Below are 18,138 nucleotides of genomic sequence, written 5' to 3'. Positions count from 1 at the left end.
GACACCACGTTTCCTAGCATTGACAATTTGTTACGCATTTATCTATGTGTGATGGTAACTAATTGTACTGGAGAGGGATCATTTTCAAAATTGAAGTTGATTAAAAACTAGCTTATTTGCGAAACACGATGGGGCAAGAGCGGCTACATTATAATCAAAAAATATCAAATCTATAAAATATTCAATTCCTTCCCAGTCATTATCTATACATCAAATCAATCTTCTACGAGCCCCGCACTTGGCTAATCCGGCACTGACAGACTGGACCTAATAAAGTTATAAGCTACGATTGTGGTTGTTTTTGGCTTCCGGTGTTTTTACTGCGGAGAAGACTTTTTACCTTGTGATCAACAGCACATTATTATCGAATTCATAATTACTACAGCGTTTTGCAATTGTTTTTAGGCATAGCCAAAACAACATCGTTTGGTTTTTAACACCATGGCTTGGCATATAGTTCAAAAATTGGTGGAAGGGACCGGAACTCATTCCACCCTCATTGGAAAGTTATGGATAACTTCATTTTTTGTAATTCGGTTCCTTTTAGTTATGGCAATTGCAAGTAAGTGACTTTGCAAAGCTTTTTGATTTCACCCTGTAAAAAAAAGGTCAAAAATAATACTTTGAAAAATATGCTTACAGTTTGGTTTGACATTTTCTATAAACACTGTTTGTTTAACGCTGTTTGTTTAAAGTTGCATAAAAGTGGATGTACCGATTTTATCGCTTGTCGTTTTCAAATAAACCATCACTGTATGCCATTGAATACAGAGTTTTAATATTATAGAAGAACTTTTGCGTACAACCGTCTTAAACGTTGCTTTACTTGCTGTGGAAGACGACTTGCCTTGACGAGTGATGTTTACTTTTCCGTTTTATTAGTGCGAACACTGGTCTTAGTCATATGGTAAATCAAACAATCATTTATTAAAAAACTTCTATTGGAAATTGAGATACGTGTACGCAAAAGCACATGCGTGTTAAAGTGCTACCCTGTTTGCTTCTAAGTTTTCTGGAACGGGCTGCTTTTTACTGTTTTTATTTTAAAAACTCGATTGTTTTGCCAAACTTTTTGAACATAGTCGTAAAATAAAAATCCTTAAACTCAACAACTTTCGAGTTTTCTGGACTAACCCAGAAAACTTTATTTTGCTGAACATGAAATAGAAATCGATCGAAAATCGTTTAACTCCAACTCAACACTCCAGAATTGTGTGAATACGTCGTGAATTTAATCTAAAACTTAAACTAAGATCTATTGAGTTTATAACCTTGACTGAAACGCACAATAAACAACTACTTTGTATTTGTTTTTAAATTAGGTTACTAAATTATACCTCAAACACCAAAACCATAAATATGGAATTTAAAAATCAAAATTGTAGCCAAATTGAGAGGTGTAGGCTAATTCAATAATTTAAATTCAATTAAGATTCAATACAATTTGCTTTTATTTTTGACCGTCACAACGAAATGTCATAGAATTAGTAGGTTAGTGGCGGTGGGGTTTCAATTATTCCACACTTAGAACTCTAAAAATATCAAGATTTGCTGGCTAATTTTTTCTGGTTTTATTTCATGTGAAAAATTAAATAATTAAATCAATCTTTAAAAAAAATTTTTTTTTTTTCAGAAAGCACATGGAGTAGCACACAAGGGGATTTTGTTTGTAACACCCAGTCTCCCGGTTGCAAACAAGTTTGTTTCAATGCATTTAACCCTGTGGCACCGGTAAGATATTGTATACTGTTCCCGACAATTTTGTTCACCAAATCAAACGTCATATAAAAACCGTTATGGTCTACTTAACCTAGCTGGCATCTTACGTCATGGAAATTGCTAGAAAATGTCCAAATATTGCACCATCGGTCGTAAGACCTGATGAAATATTGCATCACTACCTTTGAACAACGGTTTGAATTGCGTGACAATGTCTTTCATTATTGCGTCACAGTTACTGTGTACGTGCATTTGAGATATCGCAAATTATTCTAGTCATTCGTAAAATTGTTTGTTGGAAGTCAGTCGCAAGTTTAACTGTTTGCTTGGTGCTTGCTAGCTGGACAAATTTTCCGTCTTTTATCCAAGTAATCTGTTCTGTAGTGACAATTTTTAGTGGTGTACGGTGTTGCATCACGATTTCAATAGCCGCGGGCTAATTTTACAGGAATACACTTTTGAATAGACGTTTCAAAAGAGTTTATTTTTCGGTCATTACATGCAGACGAACGGATTTGGGAATCTTATGTTACAATTTTCCCACGAAGAGATTATGGTTTACCGCTGTGACCATATACCAAACACATCAGTCCATTATTGTGTAGTATAAGAAGTTGTGCAATGCGTATGGAAAAGTGAGGATTCTTAACAACCTGTCTAACGTTGTAGTAACTCACATTATCTTTGCTAAACAAATGCATGAGCCAATGGTGAAAACAAATCAATTTTTCCATCTGTAACTAAATGTAGGCTAATACAACCGGTGCCAATTTTATGAAAGACGTTTTTCGAAGTCGAATAGCAGGCCAACAACTCAATAAGAAACTAGCTTGAAAATGAAATTACACATAAGTCTCAGTTGCTCAGTTTTTAATTTTTAAAACTACAACTGAAGTATAGGGCTATAGGCCGTAGCATACTTCTTTAAGCTACTCTTTTGTATTTCTTTTACTTTGCTCGTAAGCTATTTTTCCTTTGTTGAGATAATTTCTCATTTTTTAAGAAGTGTCTTGGTTTTGGTGCTGGAGAATCTCATTGACACCGGGTCCGCATTGTTTTCTCAACGGTCCTGTGTAAGTAGTGCCAGGACCGGATTAGAGCTTCAGATTAAAATGTTTGGGTTACATAACAATGAATTTAAAATATATTTGAGAGTACTAGATGTATAGTCTATAGGCATTTACCTCACCGAAAAATTTAGCAGCACTATTTTACCAGACGAGGTATTGGTTCTTTCAACTGCTTGCAGTCAGTGTCGCATCTATTATCTTCAACGTTTACACAACTCATAAACTTGCTCTGGTCAACAAAGCAATACAAAAGAAAAGGAAATGGGAGAAAGAAAAAAAACAAAAAGTCAGTAGAAGTGACAAATCGAAGTTTTATTCCATAAAAGGATAAATCTTACCTTTTTGGATGGCTTTATGGCTTTTATTTTAATGCGTGTTGTACATTGAAAATATAAAGTCAAACGCTCGATTTAGCCTATGTTATTATTATTTTTATTTTATTAATTAGTGTCATAACATAAACTTCAATGGTTGCTTCTCGAAGCCAGTATTTTTACAGAATGTAATTCGGTTATTGAAGAGCTAAGTAATTATAGCTGTTTCAAAAGTCAACAACAGCTCATAGATTTGAGTCGACTTGTATTGACATTTAAAAGTTTTTTTTGCAGTCGGCAGAGGCCAAGGAAGCAATTCGCAAAGCGAGAGAGAGTCAAATTAAAAGCGACGGTGACACCACAAAAGTTCTTGGTGAGTTCTTCTGCCAATGATTAACAGCGACATAACACCAACGTTTACCGTTCAAATAAATTATGGTTTGTCTAGCATGTTCAAATATAGGCGGGTTTGTCTCGAAGAACTGGCTAAATTAATTTTCATCGAAGTTTCTTCTTCACTTATAAAATCTTACATTTACAATATCTTACGAGAAGCAATTAATTCGGCGCTAACTTCGTAAAATATGTTAAAAATTACAATAACTTAAAGTCCCAATAGTTTGTTTCGAATGCGGTTGTCTTGTCAAAGTAAACTAAACTTTACACCAGATGCTGGAACAGAATGACAATAGACCTAGGCTCAACGCTGAGATTATCAGCATTGAATTGATAACCAAAAAGCAATGACTCCCTAATTAGCAGTGATGTACGCGCATACAAAAAATATTGACGTCGTCAGCGTTAACGCAAACGTTCGAAAAATCATACGCCGTATGCGTCAACGCAACTTGTAAAAAAGTTGGCGGCGTCAGCGCATACACTAGCGTAAACTCATTTTGTTTGCTAGGTGCCAAACATTCACACGGTATAAACCACTCGAAACAAACAAGTTTTATTTTGAATTTCCACAAAGAAGCACAAGCATCTGAAAGTGTTCATCTGACATTTTGCTGTGTTTTGATTCCAATATGTCTTTGCCCATTGAAAACATTCTTTCAACTGCAGCGCTGGAAGGTATTGGCGTGTTGTAGCGAAAAAAATACATTAAAAAGTATGCGTTGACACTATGCGCTAAACGACAGCGAAAACTTTACGGCGTAGCCTCAAGCGCAAACTATCTAAAAAAATGTGGCCGCAAGCGTTAGCGTAAACAAAAAGTCTACGCCGCAAGTATGCGGCGTAGAATTTGCGGCGTATACGTAGGCCTACATTTCTGCTAATTAGTAACAGATAAACTCCCTTGCTGTAATGATAATCTGCCTACGTGCAAAAACTCACATAATTCAGTGATTTACATTGTTAAATATCAGATAAACTAAGCAAACTCAATCACTTTTCCGGAAAAGTAAAAGTGACATTGTAAAATAAACTTAAAGAAACCGACACTAAAACATGGAGACATGAATCAGCAAGATTTTAGGAGAAATGATGTTTTCTTTTTTCATTAAAAAAAAGATCCTGAAAACGATGAAATTAATTTTGTATTTTAAAATTAGAAAGATACACTACACCTGAATAAGCGGATTGATTCCAAAATATAAAGATAACGATTTTTACAAACGATGGCTAATATTGATAAAAAAAAAAAAAAACAATATAAAATTGGATTTTTCAAAACTTTGTCAAAAAATTAGGTATAGGCCTAGATTACATAAAAAAAATCTTTCGTGCACGTAGATAAGTTAGGCCACATACTCCACTAACCAAGCGTGTTTTTTAGCTTTTAGTGTAGTGCATATAACAGCAAACGCAGATTGTCTAACATCACAATGTCATAATATGATCCCCATACCTATTCCCTTCCCTAAATAATAGGCTAACCTCTGTGAAACGGAATGTTTGACAATTTATAGGAACATAATTAAGCCTATACTTCCCTTCCTGTTTTAGTCTGATGTCATTTGGCGATGAAATTCACTCAAATAAATTTACTCCAGGCTTTGGAATAAATTCCCCAATATTAGAGAACCTTAGCTTACGTGCAGGGAAATCTCAACTTTAATTCTAATATTCATTCTATCTCTCCCAAATGTTTACTGATGATCCAATTCCAAAGCACTAAGTAGCCTATTCACAATCAGGTGTTGTTTCCGCTTGCTTTTGAAAACTTTTCCATGTTGAGAAAGAAACAAGGCAGAATTTAACTTATATCGCCAATAAACAAAAAAAATTACTAACTCAAACAAGCACACACGTGAAAAAAACAATACTTATTTTGTCACTTATAATCTTGATCAGAACGTTGCATCATGTTTATGTTGTAGAAAAGATATAGGCTACTCAGCTGGATAGAGACCACAAGTCGGTGCCAGAGAAATCAAACTATAAGGGAACAAAAAATAAATAAATAAATGACATAAACATAAAGAGAAAACACACTTTTTTGTGGCACCAAGATGATTTTGTGTCACCTCCTGTACTTACCGAATGAAGCAGAAGGTCTGCGTGTCTAATTCAATGAGATAAAACGGCTGCTCTCCAGTAGCTTCTTTGTGTGTCTGGAACTACATTGCCAAATACAAGATAGTAAAAGGATCATTTCCATCTTGTACAACTAAACCCTCTACTCCAAACGAATACAAAAGCGTGATCATATTTTTTTACAGAAAAGGGGTTTCGGATTTTTAACCCCAGTGTGACTGCACTTAGTTTTCATTTACAATTTTAAATCCTTTATGTTTGACATCTTTCATTATTTCAGAAAAAGTCGCAAAACCAGAAGCGAAAGAAGAAAAGGACGATAAAAAAGATGAAGCTTGCGTAGCCACAAAACTATCAGAGGACAATCCTTCAAAGTTATATCTTGCTTACTTTGCAATGGCAAGTAACTTCTAATGGAGGCCTGGTGCATTCGAAACTTGATCACAGTTTTATTAAAACATGAAATCGTAAACCTTTCCTTTGAAATAGATTGTGTATTAATAACACAGTTCATGGGGTTCAGGTCACTTCAGAAATGTATCATTTTAAGTTAACAGGGGCCTACGATATAAACGTAGACCCACCAGCTCAGCATGCTCTTTAAAATAAGTGTTGCTAGAAAATTGTTTTTTTTTTTTTTTTTTTATAATGACTCAGCGTCAATTATCTACCTAGGCTAGTTTAATAAAAAAAAAATTAAAAACAAAAAGTCTATTCTTCAATGATTTACGTCTAACCAATGAAAACTTTTTTTAAACCTGCTTTATGTATTACTATGATAGAAAAGTTTCCAACTACTTAAGACGACAATAATAAAACACTTATAACCACCAATTTAAGAAAATTAAATAAAAGGGGGACATCATTGAGCTATGAGGCCAGGAATTCATTGTGAATCCCTATATGAGGCAAGGCTGGCCTCGGCTTTCTTCCGTCAAATATTAACAGAAACCTTTGCAGCTCCATTTAAAAGTTTTTTTTTTAATCTTCTTCAATGTTCAAACAGACAAACCAACCTATTTTAGACCGAGAAATTTGAAGATTTACAAGACGCAAATGTTTGATTTCGTAAAGACATTTTATCTTTGACAACCTCCCAAGACAGATTTCTTTCAGAATTTATTTTTTTCCCGTCTATCTGCGTTGCTAAGAGAAAGCTCTAACTCTTATGCAGCCAACAAACTTGTTTCTTTATGTCGTAATCAGATGTTGATGCAACGTAGGCTATAACCAGCACTTTTAATACGCAGGTGGATCCACTTTGTACATCTAAAAAGATTTATTTGCTGTGTGCTTTATGTAGAGCCTCAAGTTAAATAAATCTATTTATTCAGGTCTTTTTCCGTTTGGCATTGGAACTTTCTTTCATGATTGGGCAATATTATTTATACAGCTACAAGTTTGTTGTACCAGAATTATTCCAATGTCAGCATTGGCCTTGTCCGAATCTAGTTGACTGCTTTGTTTCAAGGTAAGCACACTGTTATTATAAAATTTTATCTTACTTTGGAATTCAGCTACAGATGCTCACGTCATCTAATTCATTTTAATGTTTAGAGTTGTTGATCAGTAGCTACAGACTTAGCCTACCCACGGGCCTGTGCTTGAAAAAACTTAGGCCTACATTTCGTAAAATTGTTGACAAAAAGCAAAGCATGTGCATCGAAGCGGTAGTCTGACGTGGCTTCATTTCTGTGCAGTAGGCAACTGTACCTGATGTAGGTAGTCAAAATAAGAAATCGAAGAATGTCAAGTGGTACATGGCATGCATCTTTATCGTACCGTATTTAAGTAACGTAGCTAAAAAATATTTGGAATGTCATTTTTTTTGAAGGTTACATAGGACTGCGAAATAATATTAGATGGTTGGTTGATTTTGAATCTTTATCCTGACAAAGCCTTCGATTGGATGTTGAGATTAGCAGCGAAATTTCCGATTGTTAAAAGGTTGTGGCTTGGAAATTATTCTATCCGCTAGGTGACGTTGAATGGAAGGTAGTCCTAAAATGCTCAAGCGCACACACCGAGAGCCAAACCAGCGCCGGGTGGTCTTAAGTCAAGCGCTTAACCACTGAGCTAATAAGGCGGACTTTATTTTATTGACAAGAGGTCACAAATAATTATTATCCGCGGCGGGTAGCTAACCTATCTGAGCACAATATTTCGGTTTTTATTGTTCAACCTATTTTTTTTGCTTTAAGTCATCTTCTATTAATATACTCTGTAGAGTAAGTGTAACAGTATTTAAGTTCGTAGGCCTATGTATAATGGGCATTTTAGAAGGTTGATTTGCAAACCAATGACGATGTTGAATCAAAACCATATTTAAAAAAGTGGAACATTCCTGAAAGAACAGTGTTAAAAATTCGTCCAAACTAGAACTCGACATATGCAGTGGCAGGGCCGTTGAGAATAATTTGGGTCCGGTACCAAAAAGATTATCGGGTTCCAAAGCAATACACTTCTAAGAAAAACGCACGGTATCCAAAGAATGGGTGGTTTCTTTAGGTTTCCAGGCCCAAAAATTATCCAGGGCCCGGGTCCAAAAGTAGGCTACCCTTGGACTCCCTGTCAACACTACGGCGCAGTGAAACGTCACAAACGTTCATATTCCAAATATCATCGTTTATGCGTTTGTTGCAGTTGAAAAAACGAACTATCCTATTTTCTAGCAAAAAGCTTATTAGGCGAAAGATTCGATCAACAATAATACTTATTGCGTATCTGTTGAAACATTTCCATTCTGATGCAGACCGAAAGAAAAGACGATCATGATTTGTGCTTTCTACGCCACTGGATGCATCATGCTGGTACTCAACGTGATGGAGCTGGTCAGTCTCGGAGGAAATCTTGCAGAAGCTTGGAGCACCCGGCATCAGGATATCACGAAAGAAGTGTTCGGAGATGGCGCGGGTCCACAATTTGATGTTCCACGGGGAGTTCGCGCTTGGGGTCCAGGAGCTGAAGGAGTGTACGCAGTGCAACCATCTGGCTACCCAGACGCCGTCGGGATTCCAATGCTTTATTCGGGTTACACTAACAGGCGAAAGGGAAGAAAATCAGGCTTAGCTAAGATGCGTTACCAGGACGAATACGTTTACTCATGAGAATATGATAAATATCCGTGACTAGAACAAAATTCTTACAACAATCGCTGTTTATAGGCTATGGCAACATTCCATCACAATCCATAATTTTTTTAAATACCACACCATAAGAATTATTGCGCGGCACCATATTAAATGTTTTATACTGTGTAGAATATTGTACTCTATTGTACATCATAATTTACTACCTGAAATGATCAGTGGAATTTCAAAATATTTATTTTGGGAAACTATTTTGAGCAATGCGATGAGTACATTCTCTACCCAGTTAGTGGTTGAAGGTCTTCAGAGCTGAAGTAGATTACGCTGAATTGACACCTCACCGGTTTATAAGATTAACGATAAATGAGATAAATTTAAAGCACAAGGCCAAGGCATTTCTGCACTTTGTTTGTTACAATTGCTGGGTGAGCTAATGCAATCGCACGTTCGTTACCGGAAGAAAAACGGTTGTAAAATTTTTATAATTCTTATCGATATGCATTGAATTATGATTTTTTTGCACAATTCAAATAAATTTAATTTTACCCATTCTGGAGGTCATGACAGCTTTAGAAGATATAATGCAGCAGTTCATTTCTCATTTAAGAAATTGTTCGTACATACGACACGATCGGGGCTAGACAGTCTATTGACAATAACGCTATATAAATCAAAGTCAAGCAGTTTCATGTAGGCTAAAACTTATTGCAAATGTTGCTCTTATCTTATCGAAAAGTTTGTGAACCTCGAACCAAGATATGAAAGACTTGTAAGTATAAACATATACTCGTGTAGAAATTGAAAAAAGGCAAAGAGAATTATACAAAGTTGATCCAAATGTATAACAGAGCTTTCGCCACACAATTATTGCTTCGTCAGTACACATCTGCAATTCCAAATATTTTGGAATGTGAACATCAATCTAACATGGTCTCGAGTCACGACTCGAATCTCTGCATTAGATGGTATCATTTTACGATAATTGCCAAGAAATGCGACAAAATATATACCGTGTAAAATTGCATAATGGCTTAAACCGACAAGAAGTGTGGTACGTAACAGGTTCCAATGCAGAAACAACAACCCGTCTTCTTTGCACAGTCACTCATATGTGAAGAGATTTTTTTAGGTGGTACAGTGGGATGGCGCAACGGATAAGGCGTTGGCTTTCCAATTATGCAATCCTGGTTCGACTCCCGGCTTTAGCTGGTTGTTGAAAACACCGCTCACCTCTACCTAGGGTGTAATAAATTGGGTGGGCATAATTGCTGCAGGAAAGGCGGCCGAGAGAAAGGAACTGGCCAACCTACTCTCCTTAGTGCCGAAGGCTCAGTACAATGAGAACCTTATTTTCTCATACCCGAAAGTAAACCTAAGTGTGGTAAGATACATAAATATATACCTAAATGGTAAGATACGTAAACAGAAGCAACTAATAACAAAAAAATCAAAATTTTAAACCGGTCAAAGTTGAGAAATTTCAAACTGGAGGTTTTAAATAAAACAGGAATCCAGACCTCGTCGAAACAAAATGCTAAAATAAAAGTTTTAAAGCATAAACGAATTCTTCTCGGCGGCATAAGTCTGAATTCAACATTTTGATGAATGTTGCTTCTTGTGCTGTAAGACGACCTTTCCCATTGATACTTTGTTGAAAATGAAAGACGAATTTCGTGGAGCAAACCCGAACGCCCCCAACCAAGATCAGGAACTCTGCATACCAAGATCACGATCAACGGCATGGCAAGCACTGTTGAGTCATCGAAATGATCTGGATTAGTAATGTCCTCTGCCGGTGCTTACTTGTAAACTTATTCACTTTTGGCAGCAACAGATGAAAATCTGCAAGCAAACAATGGTAATTATTATCATTGCCGTCATGACAGCCATCCATACAAGGTGTACATAAAATGTATTGTACGACAACAGAAACTGTAGCCTATAAAATTTCATCAAATAAAAAGCTTCTTGGTGCGACCTCTGACGGAAGATACAACACAGTAAAGATCAAAAGAGCCGCATAAACCAACGACCCACTGACCTCAACACCATTCGTCATAGCACATGACTAAGGAACTGTGTTCCGAAAGCTAGTGCAATTTGCTATTACCACAGCGAACTCGCAGCATCAGGCTAAAACAGGTCGTTAATATCTACATTGTAAAGACAGTAAACATTGTTCTGCAAAACTTTCTATTTCTATTGTAGAGCACTTTGGTTACATAGAGTTCTATAAATTTTGCAAATTTTGTTTTTGAAACAGAAGTTTCTTGTTTTTGTGAGATTGTTACAATTTTAGCATAAAACTTACCGCATCAATTTTGTCCGCATGTAGAAAGGAGCGTTCACACTGGTTGTCAGCACAAGGTTGAGTACTCACTAGAACAGTGAGAAATTGCAATTCGCTAACCATAACGGCGTAGCCTCAATGCTAGCCATTAAGACTATGCCAGCAACTGTACGTTTCATGGAAGCCGATTGCAGGAAAAATTGACAGAGACAGACACGTGTTTCGCCCATTAGGTTAGGCTCATCAGTATCACACCATTAAGTTATGTTAAAGACCTATTGCCACATGCCACAGACAGTGGGAAGATCGTTTACAAACAATGAGTGCGATACTGATGAGTACAAATAATAATACATTCAAATATAATTTAAGTAACTAAAAAGCCAATTACTCACCTAAACTTATGTGAGTTCGTTGGAAGCTAAATTTGTTTTCTTCCTCCAATCGACAGCCGATAGCAAGTCGTTTATAAAATCTTTATTGCCGTATGGATGAAGATGTAAGGCTTGACTAAAACTCTTGGTAGCCTAAAATGTACGACAGAAATTCATACCCTGGCAAAAATCTGAATAATAGCAGTTAGTGCTACGCTACTTAAAAATACTGCAACCGTGTCATAACGATATCACTGCTACTTTCAGGTTACTTGAAACATGAGTTGATACATCGAAACCATTACACTCAACAAATTCTTGACATTCAAATCTTTCAACAAAACTTTGAAGCATCTGGGCAACAGGAAAACTATCACACAAAAAAACTGAATTTGAATAACTGCAATGTAAAACAATACACTTGTCAAAATTCAGATGTTTCCTTTATTTTCTGGTGCAAGTATGTCAGGGCAAAAATTAAAATCTTGGCAATGAAAAACACAGCGAGGGAGTTACAGCTTAAATTCAGCTCAGACATGGCAGCAACTCACAGTATGCTGGTAGCTCGTACTCAACGTTGCAAACCACAAAAAAGGTATGACCTACGAGTGTTGACTTACCATCCCAAAGTCTTTGAGATTCATTTGTGCATGACCTAATGTCACCCAGCTTTCCCACCACAATTTGTTTTTCGCTACAGCTAACTCGGCACATTTAACAGCACGGAAATCCTGTAACAAAACATGATATTGTGTGGACTATTTATTGCTTCAACTGTTGTATATTGTGCGTATGTGCAAGAATGTTGGGTGTACTAATTATAAGAACGCAATTAACACGTCTATTTTTTCAAAATACACCAAACCAACCTTTTCAAGAATCATCAAAACTTGAGCTTTCATTTCATAAATAGTTTCATCGTCAGGTGTGAATGTTACAGCTTCATCCCATCTAAATTGAAATTGAATTTTTATTAATAAAGTGAAACTTTGCAATTAGCATTACTATCATCATTTGAAGATTGTGTACAAGTTTATTACCACATTAGACAGCAAGCTGGCTGGCACAATTATTTATGCATTCTAGAATATACTTTTAAGTAATCAGAGTTAGGCATTGCTTAAACAAATTTTGGAACATACAAGAAGTTAGTGAACATTGAGCAGCGCAGCACAGCACTTTATTTTTTACAAGCGTGACAACACATTTTAATTTCAATTGTAGCAAAGCGAGTGTATAGCTCATTGTGCCACATTTGAAATTATCAATGCTCAAAAATCAATAAATAAAACAACATTAATATCATAATATAATATCTTGTGTATTGCACTTCAGTAACAAGCTTAAATATATTATTTGATATACCGTACAAACATATCTCTTTCCATCAAACCTAACTGCTGTATATTTAATTTTATAGTCAAAATACAAAACGTAGCCTTTTCAATAGTGATGAAATAACCTAAGGCTTCGCCCAAACCTCGGCCACATTTTTCAACTCCAGCTTCGATCTGGAGGTGATAGGCTAGTGGCTCCGGCCCGGAAGTGTGTGTGCCAATTGTGTGTATGGCTGTGGTCAAGTTCATGACCATGAATAAATGTAATTTTATGTTTCATTGTGGTAGGTACTGTAGTAATGCAAGAATCATAGACACCTTAAATAGAAGGACTCGTAACTCGCAATCTCGGGTTTTTAAACTTGGGTCCCAAAATCTTAAGACTAGTATGCGTAATTTGCGCAAATTGCGCATACATAGGCCTAACTATGACTTACTGTAGGCTACTATGGCTAACTGTTGCTAAATCTATTGAAAATATCCACAACAATTGCAGTTAACGAGCAAGCAATGTTTGCCAATGAATTGCAGCACAAATAAATGGTTTGTGATGAAACAGTTGAATTAAGAAGTTGGTCAGCAGCGTAACGAAGTTTGAAACCGTCGAAAGCATGACAAAGAAATGTGAATTGCAACTAATTGCAACGCTTTTCACAAATTGCAACTGAGCACAATAAAGAACTCTCTTTCATGAAAGAGGCGAAAATGCATGTTGCACGCTGGCGTGATATTGAAGCACTCTACAGTGAAGATTGTAAAACAGCATCCGTTTAACAAAGGTCACATACACAGCTGTGTAGTAGGGTGGAGTGAAAAAAACTTTTTATAAAATTTTTATTAGCTTGGGGTTGGAAAACTTGCCAATTACTACTAAAAATAATTGTGCAAATTTAGAATGTAATCTGACGAGAGCTTGATCTGCCATCAGCCACTTGAAAATTTACCATTGGGCCATTCCGTGTCAATTCACACAGTCAAGAAATTCAACCTATTCAATTTTTCTTAAATTTTACACACCTTTTCACTATCTTATATGATGAACACCCGCAAAATTTGAGTGTAATTTATTGAGAAACACGAGAGTTATAAAGCATTTAGTTTGGGGGGTCTGCCGAGGGGGCACAATTTTTTTACTTTTGGCCATGTTTGAGGTCCTATTACTGCTTAAGTAAATTAGGTAAGAACCTAATTTTTTACAGGTGATAGTACTTCTGCCAAATATTGAAAAAATAACATCGTTTGTATTGTCACTTTAAAAGGTCAAAGGTCATAGACATCCAAATGTGGCCGTTTCCAGCTCTCGGTTAAAATTTTTCAAAATTTTAAAACCTTGCTAAGACCCTATTTTTGATTGGTTTTGGCTGATATTTAGTAGAAATGTTGTTTACAGGATTCTCTATGACATTTCAGTGTAAATTTTTACTGGGGTCATGGGTAACCGGGATATTAAAAGGACCTCTTTTTTGCTTTTTGTCATTTCGACCCACGTTTCACATTAAATACCTCCCAACCCCTTTAATATTTTGTACTGAAATTTTCTCAGTTCATAGAGAATTTTGTAAACAACATTTCTACTAAATGTCAGCCAAAACCAATCAAAAATAGGGTCTTGGCAAGGTTAAGTTTGGAAAATTTTAACCGAGAGCTGGAAACGGCCACATTTGGATGTCTTTGACCTTTTAGAGTGACAATGTGAACGATGTTATTTTTTCAATATTTGGCAGAAGTACTATCACCTGTAAAAAATTTAGGTTCTTACCTAATTTACTTAAGCAGTAATAGGACCTCAAACATGGCCAAAAGTAAAAAAATGTGCCCCTTGGCAGACCCCCCAAACTAAATGCTTTATAACTCTCGTGTTTCTCAATAAATTTCACTCAAATTTTGCAGGTGTTCATCATATAAGACAGTGAAAAGGTGTGTAAAATTTAATCTAATTTAATTCTTGTTTCATTGACTTAAGTAAAAAAAACACCCATTTTTGCCAAAATTGTAATATTTTTTGCGACTAATAAGCTTCAAAAGACCTTTCATTGATATTTTAGAACAAAACAAGTGTGAAAAATGGAATCCTTGCCCCCCAAAATCTTGTAAAAGACATCAAAAGCAAAGTTTTAAGAATAATTTATACCACATTTTAGATGGACCCAAGTTTGGATTTGGGACCCAAGTTCCAAATACCGAGCATAGCAGATACTAGTCCTTCTACTTAAGGTGTCTATGGCAAGAATACACAATTACATTTGTTGGCTGTAACGTTGGCCCTAAACGTACATGTAAAATTGAAAATGGGTTAAAGAAAGTCAACAAAATTTTCAATATCTTAAAAACAATACTAGCCTACATCAGGTGGATAGAAAACACAGCCGAACTGGAAATCTACCCAAATGTTTACTCTTAAATGAACCCCTTTACAGGATTGTAAGCATTGCATAAAGGAGTGGTTCCCAAGGCATGGGTCACGACCCAAAGTTGGGTCGCCTGATAATATTTTTGGGTCGCTTGTTTTTCAGACAAATGTTTACTCTTAAATGAACCCCTTTAAAGGATTGTAAGCATTGCATAAAGCAGTGGTTCCCAACGCATGGGTTGCGACCCAAAGTTGGGTCGCCTGAAAATATTTTTGGGTCGCTTGTTTTTCAGACATATTGTGTCTTGGGCGAAAAAATAACAATAAAAAAAATTTAAAACGTGAAGAGGTCGATCACAAAACTGGAAAATATAAACACAAGTCATGAAGCGTTTCATGTCGAGACATCGGCATCCTTTGTAGCATGATCGTAGTGCAAGAAGTTTTAACAGTTTTAGCTTTTATTATTATTATTATTAAATGTAAACCCAACAAAAATTTCAGTCTCAAACATAAAATAACTTGACAAAATTACGGGATATATATTGTAACGTGCACTATATGTCACGAACGCTATGTCGAACAAACCATGAAAAAGTTTTCCACACGTTTGGCCACACATAGTCTGGTGTGGTAAAACGCATCAAAGACAAAGCCCCAAGTGCTGTATGGACTTATTGCTTTTTCCACAGAGAGGTCTTTGCTGCAAAAAAAGCTGTCTCAAGAGCTGCACGAAGTGTTGAGTTGAGTGATGTGAAGTGTGTAAACTTCATCAAAACAAGTCCACTAAATTGGCATTTGTTTTCGTCTTTGTGGATTCTGATTATTATCAAGCATTGCCGTTGCACACAGAAGTGCGAGTTGTCACGAGGTCATGTCCTGAAGCGAGTTTGTCATTTGCCAGAGGAGATTGCTATCTTCCTGAGGCAACAGAACGGTGTGGGATTAGCCGAGAAGCTTTTGCAAGAACATTTCAAGGCAAAAGTTGCTTACCTTGCCGATATATTTGACTCTCTGAATTCTCTAAATTTATGTATGAAAGGCAACGGTTTTACAGTGATTGATCGCGCCGTAAAAGTTTCTGCTTACCACAAAAAACTCATATTCTGGAAAAGTTATGTCACCAGAGATGAGCACAATATATTTCCTCAGCTAACGCAATATATTTGCAACAAGGAAGTTGATATTAAGCAAACCATAATTGGACACCTGGAACAGTTTGCCAAAAAGTTTGTGCACTACTATGGAGAATCTCTAACACTTAATAACCGAAATGATTGGATAATTGATCCATTTGTTAGAAAAGATCTTCCTCAACTTTCCATCCTTGTTGCAGAACAGTTTAAGGACATAGCGACAGAAGTAGCAAACCGTATTTCTTTTGCGTCCTTCAAAGACAAATAGGCTACCCCGAAGATTCTGCAAACATCCACTTTTGGGCTTCCATGTACAAAGTGTATCCCACAGTTTCAAAATTAGTGATTCAAAAACAGATTCCATTTGCAACAACTTGGCTTTGTGAGATTGGATTTAGCGCCATGTGTGTATTGAAAACTGAACAGCGAAACCGGCTGGAAGTTAAAACCGACATGCGGCTATGCCTAAGCAAAATAACGCTTAAATTTCAAAAACTCAATTACAGCAAGCCAGCACAGCTATCTCATTAGTGATTTGATAAACATATTATTTTCGGAAAAAGTTACTGCTTTTGTAGTGCTGTTTGTTTGCAGCACAATCTTGTATGGCTTTTACAATATTACGACAATTTGCTTAGGTCGCAAGATTTTACCAAACTGAATTTTTTTTTTAAATGGGTCGCCTTAAAAACGAGTTGGGAACCACTGGCATAAAGCAATTTCTTTAAGAGTGCCTAGTTATCGCTTCACTGCTTGATAAGAGTGGTGTACCCACAACCAGGGCAGTTAAGGTAATATCGACGCAGTATCAATAATACTCTCAAGCTCCAAGTTTAGACACTTCTAAGAAAACTGCATCAGATCCAACAAATACGAGGTGATTTCTTAAAGTTTCAGGGCCCCCTGGAATGGTTACAGCTCTTAAAATCATCCCAGGTGCAAAAATGCCTTCTAAATCACCCTGTCAATGCTACTGCCAACAACCGCTTGGTTAAAATATTGATTATATGAGGTACATATTAACAAAGGCTGGAAGCTTTCTTTGGTCGAAACATCATGCCTCCGGCTAAAGTCTTGCCTCCGGATCATCACTATTTTTCAATAATATTTTTACCAAGCTTATGTTAGAGGGTTGCATCATATACAATAATGTATACGCATGTGATCAATTCAAACAAAATCATACACACTTACTTTTGTATGGCCTCTTCAAGTTTGCCTCGAGAAGCAAGCAAAGAACCTTCATTTTTTAAAGAATTGCTATGAATTTTCTTCTGAGCATTCGACAAGGTAAATTTTCTTCAACCATTTTAAGAAAGAGTGAGTTAGAAACAAGCAAGTTTTCAGCTACAAAATATGCACCACTTTAACATCCTATATTTCAATTATAGAAATCTTGTAGTATCCAATAAATAGGCTACTCTATGATTTCTATTTATATTGTATTGATGTAAGCATAAAGCAACATGAAACTAACTCAAAAGCAACTGACCTTTTTCATAAGGCATAGCCTAAAACTATTCATGCTCAGAGAAGGTGTGAAATTTTACTTTTAGATTTACAAAAACTTAATTCACCTTTGATGCATGTTTTGTTTTGGTTTTATAATATCGTCTTCAGATTCTTCTTTATTTGACCCAAAAATAGTTGAAGATGTTATTTTATGGTTTTTCTTCCATGTAAAAGCACATTTTTTTGGTGATGACAAATGTGCTTTATCCATCATTACAAGTTAAGCAGGATAACAGAAATGATTTGATAAACACTGCCCATCCTATACAATATGAGAATTGATTAACCTTATTGAATGTAAATAATACACAGCTGGCTTAGTTACCATACATGAAAGACATAGCCTCTGGGGATATGATCACCTGGTCACTTGTTTAGTCGGCTGCAAAGCCGAGTGATGAGACCACTGGAACGGCAATCGAAAGGGCGTCGGTTCGACACGGCACGCGACTGTGTCTTTGGCAGG

The 18,138-nt window shown here is 36.2% G+C and overlaps 2 protein-coding genes across 2 annotated transcripts; one reads left to right on the top strand and one right to left on the bottom strand.

Annotated features, from left to right (window-relative positions):
* Window positions 1–391: 391 nt before the first annotated feature.
* LOC145778581 (gap junction beta-2 protein-like) lies at window positions 392–9,223 on the top strand. The gene is made up of 7 exons (XM_082590098.1): window positions 392–562; window positions 1,634–1,731; window positions 2,938–3,075; window positions 3,398–3,476; window positions 5,865–5,983; window positions 6,919–7,055; window positions 8,337–9,223. Exons 1-7 carry the CDS (start codon window positions 442–444, stop codon window positions 8,689–8,691), a joined length of 1,047 nt encoding a protein of 348 aa, XP_082446224.1. The 5' UTR covers window positions 392–441; the 3' UTR covers window positions 8,692–9,223.
* LOC145778582 (tetratricopeptide repeat protein 33-like) lies at window positions 8,939–17,929 on the bottom strand. The gene is made up of 6 exons (XM_082590099.1): window positions 17,738–17,929; window positions 17,355–17,459; window positions 12,207–12,288; window positions 11,958–12,068; window positions 11,359–11,490; window positions 8,939–10,515 (listed from the first exon to the last, which is right to left on the bottom strand). The coding sequence occupies exons 1-5, from the start codon at window positions 17,884–17,886 to the stop codon at window positions 11,365–11,367; spliced, it is 573 nt and encodes a 190-aa protein (XP_082446225.1). The 5' UTR covers window positions 17,887–17,929; the 3' UTR covers window positions 8,939–10,515; window positions 11,359–11,364.
* Window positions 17,930–18,138: the final 209 nt, after the last annotated feature.

The sequence above is a fragment of the Aplidium turbinatum genome, chromosome 10, assembly GCF_918807975.1.
Source record: "Aplidium turbinatum chromosome 10, kaAplTurb1.1, whole genome shotgun sequence".
In the NCBI taxonomy this organism is placed as follows: domain Eukaryota; kingdom Metazoa; phylum Chordata; class Ascidiacea; order Aplousobranchia; family Polyclinidae; genus Aplidium; species Aplidium turbinatum.
Note: the sequence above shows the minus strand (reverse complement) of the source record. Positions and strands in the feature narration are given on the sequence as shown.

Coding starts and splice junctions, on each gene's coding strand:
- LOC145778581 (XM_082590098.1), top strand. CDS start 442: ATGGCTTGGCATATAGTTCAAAAATTGGTGGAAGGGACCGGAACTCAT. Junction 563..1,633: donor TTTAGTTATGGCAATTGCAA/GTAAGTGACTTT, acceptor TTTTTTTTTCAG/AAAGCACATGGAGTAGCACA. Junction 1,732..2,937: donor CATTTAACCCTGTGGCACCG/GTAAGATATTGT, acceptor CTATTTTACCAG/ACGAGGTATTGGTTCTTTCA.
- LOC145778582 (XM_082590099.1), bottom strand. CDS start 17,886: ATGATGGATAAAGCACATTTGTCATCACCAAAAAAATGTGCTTTTACA. Junction 12,289..17,354: donor CTTGAAGAGGCCATACAAAA/GTAAGTGTGTAT, acceptor ATTTCAATTTAG/ATGGGATGAAGCTGTAACAT. Junction 12,069..12,206: donor TTTTGATGATTCTTGAAAAG/GTTGGTTTGGTG, acceptor GTTTTGTTACAG/GATTTCCGTGCTGTTAAATG.